The 8,994-nt window shown below is 54.3% G+C and overlaps 2 protein-coding genes across 4 annotated transcripts in view; one reads left to right on the top strand and one right to left on the bottom strand.

Annotated features, from left to right (window-relative positions):
* Positions 1 to 8,994, top strand: part of LOC137143264 (zinc finger protein 436-like) — a 604,313-nt gene that overhangs the window by 300,830 nt on the left and 294,489 nt on the right. The gene's annotated exons all lie outside the window — the stretch shown is intronic.
* RUSF1 (RUS family member 1) lies at positions 78 to 8,663 on the bottom strand. Of its 3 annotated transcripts, XM_067532993.1 has the most exons (15): positions 8,567 to 8,663; positions 7,718 to 7,896; positions 7,196 to 7,273; positions 6,711 to 6,825; positions 4,409 to 4,454; positions 4,270 to 4,302; positions 3,462 to 3,567; positions 2,740 to 2,841; positions 2,489 to 2,559; positions 1,975 to 2,159; positions 1,672 to 1,729; positions 1,346 to 1,416; positions 918 to 1,076; positions 700 to 777; positions 78 to 377 (listed from the first exon to the last, which is right to left on the bottom strand). In XM_067532993.1, the coding sequence occupies exons 2-15, from the start codon at positions 7,865 to 7,867 to the stop codon at positions 283 to 285; spliced, it is 1,347 nt and encodes a 448-aa protein (XP_067389094.1). In that variant the 5' UTR covers positions 7,868 to 7,896; positions 8,567 to 8,663; the 3' UTR covers positions 78 to 282. The 3 variants fall into 3 exon arrangements, with proteins under 3 accessions (XP_067389094.1, XP_067389095.1, XP_067389096.1); XM_067532994.1 differs by lacking the exon at positions 1,672 to 1,729 and having other exon boundaries at positions 1,346 to 1,411; XM_067532995.1 differs by lacking the exon at positions 7,718 to 7,896 and having other exon boundaries at positions 8,567 to 8,647.

Here is an 8,994-nt window from a genome sequence, read left to right on the forward strand (position 1 = left end):
GCTCCCAACCCCCCACCCCAGAGGTGGTTGCATCTCAGCTGGTCCCCCTAGCAGGGAAAGACCCCATGTCTATGTGTATATATATATAAACTTTATTCCCAAGCAGTACAGGGGTGCAAGGCAAGTTGAAGTCACAGCATCTAGCTCCAGTCCCACAGGGAGATGGAGTGAATCCGCGTCCTTCGGTCACAGGTCCCAGTCCGCTCACTGGCATAAAGCCCGCTAAGGCACAGAACGTTTTGGTCTTGTTGGGATCGGTACCGACACTGGGGGTGGTGGGGTCTACAGGACTTTCTTGTCCTTTGGGGTCCAATCCAGGCGCCACTCCTCTGCTCCAAGCAGGTTCCGATCCGTGACCCAGCCCGCCGAGACCAGCCCTGCAAGAGACAGACCAGCCCAGGGCCAAGGGAGGGTGTGTTTGTTTCCCCAGTAGGGGGTGCTCTCTGTGGGGCAGGGGGCACTAAGGGATACCCCAGGGCTGGGAATGCAGTGGGTGGGGGTGTCTCTCCGATCCTCCCAGGGCAGGGGCCAATGGGGAAGGCCCCAGTGATGAGAGGATGGGGGGTGGGGTCTCCGCAGCGGGGAGCACTCTCCCCATGGTGCAGAGCATTGCAGAGGTCGGGACCATGGGTGGGGATGTTCTCCAGCAGGGGGAGCTATGTGGGCCCTGGGGGCTGAGTGCACAGACACCCCAGTTACCTGACAGGAACTGGGGGAAGAACCTGTCCAGCAGCTGGTGCGTTTCCGTTAGCACCGCCCAGGTCTCCCTGTCCGGAGCTGAAAGACAGAACAGAGCCGGCTGAGGATGAAGGATAGGTGCTGGGAAACCCCTGGGTGACCCCCCCTGGATCAGGCACAGGAGGCATCTGGTTGCCCCGACCCCCTGATGCAGCCTGGCCCCCTGCCCCACTCCTCACCTCCACGCAGCTGCCTTTGCAGCTCCTGGAGCATCTCTCCCTCCACAGCACCCAGGGGCAGGGTCTGGCACAGCAGGGCCTCCAGCAGCAGGGCGTGGGCACAGGCCTGGATGGTGTCCACACTGTTCGTCCCACGGGCCAGGGCCACGGCCACGGTGCCTGTGGGGAGGGCACAGCAGGGTGTCCCGCACCATCTCACTGCACTGCCATCCTGGACACCTGGGTCCCATTTCCTCACCCATTCTCGGCCCACTGCGGCTGCCATCCCGGACACCTGGGTCAAACCCACCCTGGTCTCTCCAACCTACGGCTGCCGTGTCAGACACTTGGGTTCCATTCCACGTCCTGGTCTCTCCCCCTTTTGGTTAGTGCCCTGCATGGCCATCCCAGACCCCTGGGTCTCATTCCCCCTCCCAGTCCCTCCTCACCAGCTTTTCGGTTCAGAGCGATCAAATAGCTCCTCGAGTTGCCCTTGCAGGCCTGCTGGAACTCAGCTACGCTGCGGGGTAGACAGAGGGAAAGAATACACAAAGGAGACAATCACTATGAATTGAACAGACTAGTTTAGCCTCTGGAACTCCCCACCACAAGATGTTACAAGGGAGAAGATCGACCAAAGACACACAGGTTTCTATGAGCAGGAACAGCAACTGGAATAAATGTGCCAAGGGGACTCCCTAGGGACTTGTGCTGGCTGGGCCCAGGGTGCAATCCCTGGGGAGGTATGAGGGATAAGTTTACCTCTGTTACCCACCTGGAGACCAGCATGTGAAGTGGGGCACCCAGAATTATCCCGAGATGCCGCTGGAATTCTGCAGAGAGGTGGGGAGCAAAGAGTCTGGTCAGTTGGGTATGGGGGGGGATGGGACATGGGGCCTTTCCCCTCTAGGGGGCGCTTGCTAAAATCCAGCCCCAGGACGGGGACCTGGCTGATTTGGGACAGGGATGGGGAGATAAGGTCTTTTCCCTCTAGGTGGAATTGATCTCTGCCTCTGCCCATGCTGGGGTTCTCCTCTTCCTCCCCACACTCCCGTATCCTCATCCGCCCCATGGTCACCTGGCAGCAGGGGTTCCTGGGGGTTGACGTGGGTGGGCGTGGGTACCCAGCCCTGGCACAGGAAGTGGTGCAGGGCGAGGCGCAGCCGGGCCCGATTGAGCGTCTCCATGCAGACGGCGCGCACAGCCCGGTAGTTGGCGTAGAGGTGTAGAGCCGTGAATAGACTATAGAGGGCATAGGTGAGCCTGGGGGACACAGGGGTCAGAGACAGAGGCTGGGCCAGCCAAACACATAATCACCTGTGTCTCCCACAATCCCCTAACCCTCCCCACAATCCCCCACCAACCCTTGCTCCTCCCACAATCCTTCCCACAACCCCCTGCTTCGCCTCCCATGACCCCCTGCACCTCCCCTAACCCTTCCCACAATCCCCTACCAGCCCCTCCTCCTCCCACAATCCTTCCCACAATCCCCTGCAGCACTTCCCACAATCCCCTCCTACCCTACCCCCCCAATACTTGTACTATCCCAGGGCCCCCCCACACAAACTCCCAGGAGGTTGGGGGCCACTCACTGGAGCCTGTCGGCAACGAGGGGGATGAGGAGGAGGCTGACAAGCAGGCCGGCTAAATTCACCAGGGTCTCCTGGGGGTGAGAGGAGTGAGTGAGGGCATGTGCAGTGGTGGGGTAGGTACCCCCTCCTGGGGCATTTCTGCCCTGCTGCATTCTGGTGGTGCCTGTTCCCTCTGCCCCCTGGAACACCCCTGCCCCACTGCATTGTGGGTGCCTTTTAATATTGGCCACAACCCCCAAGCAAGATCCCACCTGGCTCCCGTCCTTGGCCGAGACGTCCGCCATGTTGTCCCGCCGGGCCTGGTGCATGGTGAGAGCCGCCCGGGTAGCACCTCCAGCCACTCCCACGATGCACTGGGGCAGAGAGAGAGAGGAGAGGGGTTATGGTGGGGAGTGCAGGGCTCATGTTAATGAGAGTTGGTGAGAGACTTAGACAGAGCCCTATCCCCTGGAATGTGTGGTTCTGATGAAATCGGGGTGGGTCCACCAGAATTTCATCCAGGAAAAAAAAGAAAAAATGTTCTGATGACGCCCTGATTTTTCATTTGGAAAATAAAATAAAAACAATCCAAAGGAAAGTTATTTCATATTCTCGATTGCCATAGAATTCTCTCGTCTATAGGACTCATTATCAAGCACGCTCTGTATTATGTAAGCAGAAAGAGCTGAAATTGAAGCAAAACGTTTCCAATGATCAGCAGTGAAAGTGTTTTTGGAATTTTCCTTCATGGAGAATATCAAAATGGTTGGAGACTGGCTCTGATTTATAAAGCAGCCAAATTTCAAAAGCACAATGAAAAATCCTCTGTGAAATGGAACTTCTGCAGTCCATGCGGCTCTGACGCCGACCCTTTGTCCCAGTTCCAACCCCCTACCAATTCCCTATGTCAACCCCTTTCACCAATCCCCTTCCTCACACACCAAACCCTCTCAGGCCAACCCACCAACACACACGCCAACCCTTCTCCCCTTACCTTGAAGAAGCCACTGATGCACACAATGAGAGTGAAGCATGCTGGGAAGGCAGGGGCCAAGATCTCCATGAAGATGGCCAGGTCATTGAGCCCATCTGCGAAGAGCCTGCAGGGCACAAGGGGTAGGGCTGGTGGGGCATGGCAGGGTTAGAGGTCATGTGTCACCTATTGGGGTTCTGAGGACACTGGGCACTAAACAGGGGTCAGAGGTTCAGGACTGCCCGCTGATGGTTAGGGTGAAGGGTCACCATGGGAGAGGTCAGAGGGCACTCAATGGGGTCTGAGATTGAGAATCGCACCATGAGGTTCAAAGGGTGAAGGTCACCAAGGGGTCAGGGTCAAAGTGCACGTATTGCTCAATACAGGTCAAAAGTCAAGGTTCATTCAATGGGGCTCAGAGGGCAAAGGTCACACAGTGCAGTCACAAGGCAAGCGTTGCCCAATGGAAGGTCAGAACGTGAAGATCACATAACGGGGGCTCAGAGGAGAAACGTCCAATGGGAGGTCAGAGAGGGAGGGTCACTTGAGAGGCTTAGAGGTCAAATGTTTCCTAAATTGGGATCAGAGGGCTCAGGCCACGAGAGGGTCAGAGGGGAGAATCGTCCAATCACGTGGAGAGGGCAAGACCAACACATTTAAGGTTCAGAGGTCAAAGATCGTGTAATGGTCAGTAAGCAGGAATCAGCCCAGGCCAGTCAGGGTGAGAGGCGTCCCAGAGAAGCGGGCATTGGGATGAAGGGCGCACCGGAGTTTGGGGGGGGAGAGATGTCCTGGGAAAGGGGTGGGGGCAGGTCCTTTCCTCACTCACCTCCACTGCTTGGCATCACAGTCCAGTTTGCTCCTGCAGGGGAGGGAAAGAAGGGTGACCATGCGATAACCTCGCCAGCGCCGGTGACCCAGAAACCTCCCCCTCCTGTGCTCCCCACTTCACGGCGTGTGCAACTCACCCCTTCATCCAGGCAAAAAGGATCCGGCCAAGCATCCCCGTCCCATCTGCAGGAGAGACCAAGAGGGGTGTCAGGAAGGATAGGGAAATGGCAGCTCCTGCAGGGCTAATGGGGGGCTCAGAGGAGTCTGGGGGGCAGTATCAGGGTTAGTGAGGGAGTGGGGGGATTCCCAGGCTGGCATGCGTCAGGGAGGGGAATTCGGGTCTGGGGGAGTCCCAGGCTGGGATGGATTCACAGATTAATTGATTCCAAGGCCAGAAGGGACCATTGTGACCATCTAGGCTGAGCTCCTGTGTAACACAGGCCAGAGAACAGCCCCAGAATCATTCCTAGATCAGAGCTTTTAGAAAAACATCTAAACTTGATTTAAAAATTGCCTGTGATGGAGAATCTACCACAACCCTCGGCAAATTGTTCCAATGCTTCATTCATCTCGCTGTTGAAATATTCACCCTTATTTCCAGTCTGAATTTATCTAGCTTCAACTTCCAGCTGCTGGATCATGTTAGACCTTTCTCTGCTTGACTGAAGAGTCCATTATTAAATACTCGTTCCCCATGGAGGTACTTATAGACTGTGGTCAAGTCACCTCTTAACCTTCTCTTTGTTAAACCAATTAGATGGAGCTCCTTGAGTCTGTCACTATAAGGCAAGTTTTCTAATCCTTTAATCATCCTTGTGACTCTTCTCTGACCCTCTCGAATTGATTGACATTCGTGGTGAATTGTGGGTTCCAGAACTGGACACAGTATTCCAGCAGCGGTCACACCAGTGCCAAATCCAGAGGTAAAATAACCTCTCTCCTCCTACTCAAGATTCCTGTTTACGCATCCCAGGATCACATTACTTCTTTTGGCCACCGTGTCACACTGGGAGCTCACATTCAGCTGATTCTCCACCAGGAACTCCAAATCTTTTTCAGTCACTGCTTCTCAGGATAGAGTCCCCCAGCCCATAATTGTAGGCGACATTCTTTGTTCCTATACGCATATATTTAGTCATATTAAAACGCATATTGTTTCCCTGAGCCCAGCTCAACAGAGCATGACAGATCACTCTGCATCAGTGACCTGTCTTCTTTTTTATTTACCACTCCCCATACTTTGTGTCCTGAGCGATGACTTTATGTTTTCTGGCAAGTCATTCATGCAAATTTTAAAAGCAAAGGGCCAGAAACCAACCTCTGCAGCATGCCACTAGCAACACACCCAATCAGTGGTGATTCCCCATTCACAGGCACATTCTGAGATCTATCTGTTAGCCAGTTTTCAATCCATTTAATGTGGGCCATGTTCATTTTATATCATTCTAGTTTTTTAATCAAAATGTTATGTGGTACCAAGTGAAAAGTCTTACAGAAGTCTAAACGTATTACATCAACACTGTTACCTTTATCAAACTTGTAATCTTATCCAAAACAAAGTGAGCAAGTTAGTTTGACAGGACCTATTTTCCATAAATCCATACAGATTGACATGAATTATATTAGCCTCCTTTAATGCTTCATTAATGGAGTCCCGTATTAGCTGATCCATGATCTTGGCTGGAGTCAATATCAGGCTGACAGGCCATTAATTACCCAGGTCATCCGGTTTATCCTTTTAAAATATTGACACATTAGTTGTTGTCCACTCTTCTGGAATTTCTCCAGTGCTCCAAGGCTTATTGAAAATCAGCATTAATGGTCCAGAGAGCTTCTCAGCCAGCTCTTTTAAAACTCTTTGATGCAAGTTATCTGGACCTGCTGATTTTAAAATGTCTAACTTTACTAGCTGCTGTTTAACATCCTTCAGTGATACTAGTGGAATGGAAAAAGTGTTATTATATGATATGACTACATCATCTGTTTTTCCCCAGACACAGAACAAAAACATTTATTGAACACTTCTGCCTTTTCTGCACTATTATTGTTAATTCTATTATTTTGATGCCATCATGGACCAATACCACTGTCACAATTCTTTTTCTTCCTAATATACTTAGAAAACTCCTTCTTGCTGTCCTTAACTCTGCTGGCCATAGATGTCTCCTTGTGTCTCTTTGTTTCCTTTATCATTTTTCTGCAACTCCTAGCTTCTGATTGACAATCATTGTTATCAGGTTCCCCTTTCTTCCATTCATTGTGTGTTATTTTTATACTTTTTTATAGATGTCTTCACTTCCCCGCTAAAACAGGTCAGTTTTTAACCAGTATGGCCTTCTTCGATTGTGGGATTGCAGGTAGGGATTTTGAGTGTGGGGGGGGGGGGGGAGTGTCCCCAGGGCAGGATGGGTCAGGGAGATTCAGGAGGTTGTGTCTCACCTTTGAGTATCCAGGTGACTGTTGCTGCAGTGACAGTCGAAGTGTGGTCCCCCACGCCCACACCCTTCAGCACAGCCTGTGTGGCCAGCGCCCCTGTGATGCTGCTGGCAAAGGCCTGGGGAAAACAGGGGAGGCAGTGACTCCTGGGGCACCACTGAAGGGGTGGGTACCCTGGCCAACATTTCCCGATCCCTGGCTTCCCAGTGCCTGCCATTACTCCCATCACACCCTTTTGCTCTCAGCCAGTCCCCCACACACCCCAGTACCATAAAGAGGGAGGCTGGGCAGCACCCCACTGCACTCTGACCTCCCAAATCCCACTGCTAAGCAACAGGGGTCACCCAATACCTTCAGGGCTGGAGCTGGGTTCTCTTAACCCCCAGTGCACCTGCAATCTCCGAAGTCTGGGGCTGGATCCCCTCATCCCCCCAGGGTCTCCTCCTCCCCCAGATCTGGGGTAGGTCTCCCTCTCTTCAGCGCCTCACCTGTACGGTGTCCCATATCTGGTAGCGTAGGTAATCCTGGCTCACGCTCTCGGGGTACCCCTGGGGCAGAAACACGGACTACAGTGGAGAAAAGGGGGGGCAGGGGTGAGCAGAACAAGGACCTTTGTCCCTAGGAGTCAGAGACCACACAGCACTCCCTGACGTCCCCACCCAGTCACCAGCATGCCCCGCCCTCCCCCCCCTCACAAGTACCTCTGAACCTCCCAATCTGCCTTCCTCTCATTTCCCTCCCTCTACTCCCCTTATCACCCTCAGCTCACTTCCATAATCTCTGACCCCTCCCCACTCAGATGCATCCTGGCTGAGCCCCCTTCCCAATCTGTGCCCCCTACCCTGATCCCTCATGTCCCCCCAATATACCCCTCTGACTTCTGAACCCCCTTTCCCCTGCCCTCCTCTGAATTACCCATCAGCCCCCCGGCTTGCCCATGCGCTCCCCATCTTTGCCCTCTGACCTCCACAGGGCAACCTGCCGCCTAGTCCCTGACCCTCCCATCTCACCATGAAGATCTCTCTTAGCGAGCGCCATCCCACGCGTCCTGGCTCATCCCCCACACAGCTCAGGCACCCGTCAGGTGAAGGTAGGTAGTACTGGGCACCGCGGGAGCCGTACTGCTCCGTGCAGAGGGGCTGCACCCCCAGGCTTGGCATGGCCGGAGCAGGGGTTGAGGAAAGAGGGACTAGACAGGAGGGGAGCAGGAGTGCATGGGCATGAGAAGAGAACACAGCGTACTGACTGCACACACACACAATGTCAAATATATACACACAGCACACAAACACAGTGTAATGCAAAGTCTACACATGCTCACAGTGTTACACTGTGTGCACATACAGTCAGTGTTTTACATTCCATGGGCATGCTACAGTGTGTGTGTGTGTGTGTGTGTGCGCAGCCTATGTGTGTGTTACACTCAGTGCATGCATTAGTGTGTGTTTGCTACACATTTTGTGTGCATGCATGTCATATGCTGTATGTGTTGCTCTGCGTGCGCGCATTACGCTCTGTATGACACACTCTGTGTGTGCACGTTACAGTGTGTGTTGCACTGTGTGCGTGTGCATGTTACACTACATGTGAGCGTTACATGCTGTGTGTGCCTGTGACGTGTGCATTACACTGTGTATTACATGCTGTGTGTGTGTTACACGCGGTGTGCAGCCTGCATGTGACAGACGCCTCCCGTGTACCAGACTGCCTGCACACGTCACAGCGACAAATCCACTGATGGGGGGGTCGATGAGTGGCGCTTGCTTACACACACACACACACCCCCGCAGCCCGGCTGCCCGGCCCCGCTCCCCTCCCAGGCCGGGACAGACCCCGGGGCCCCGGCTCCCCGCACCTACCTGGGCAGAGGGCCGGGAGCAGCGCCACTCGCCCCCACGCGGCCGGGCAGGCGGCACGAACTCCAAGTCCTCCGCGCCACGTAGCGGAGTTGTAAACCGCCCCGCAGTTCCCCGGAGCAGGGCATTGTGGGACGTGTAGTACACACAGCGCCACTCCTCGCGCAGCGCATTGTGGGGGATGTAGTCCCTGTCGGGAGCGCCCCAGCCTGGGGGCTGGATGGGTGTGTGCAGAGCCGGATTCTCGCTCCAGTCCCGCCGCATGCTGGGTCCCTGGGGCAGGTTTGTGGGAGAGGGGCGGTGTGGTGGTGGGAGGAGGAGGGGATAGCTGGAGAGAGATACCGAGGGGTGTATGGGGATAGAGAGAGATGGGGGTGTAGGGGGATACAAGGGGCAGTGTATGGGGATAGGGAGTTATCCCCCTCCCCAGC

Source organism: Emydura macquarii, unplaced genomic scaffold, assembly GCF_026122565.2.
Source record: "Emydura macquarii macquarii isolate MOO-44397 ecotype Brisbane River unplaced genomic scaffold, CSIRO-AGI_Emac_v2 contig_3305, whole genome shotgun sequence".
NCBI lineage: Eukaryota > Metazoa > Chordata > Testudines > Chelidae > Emydura > Emydura macquarii.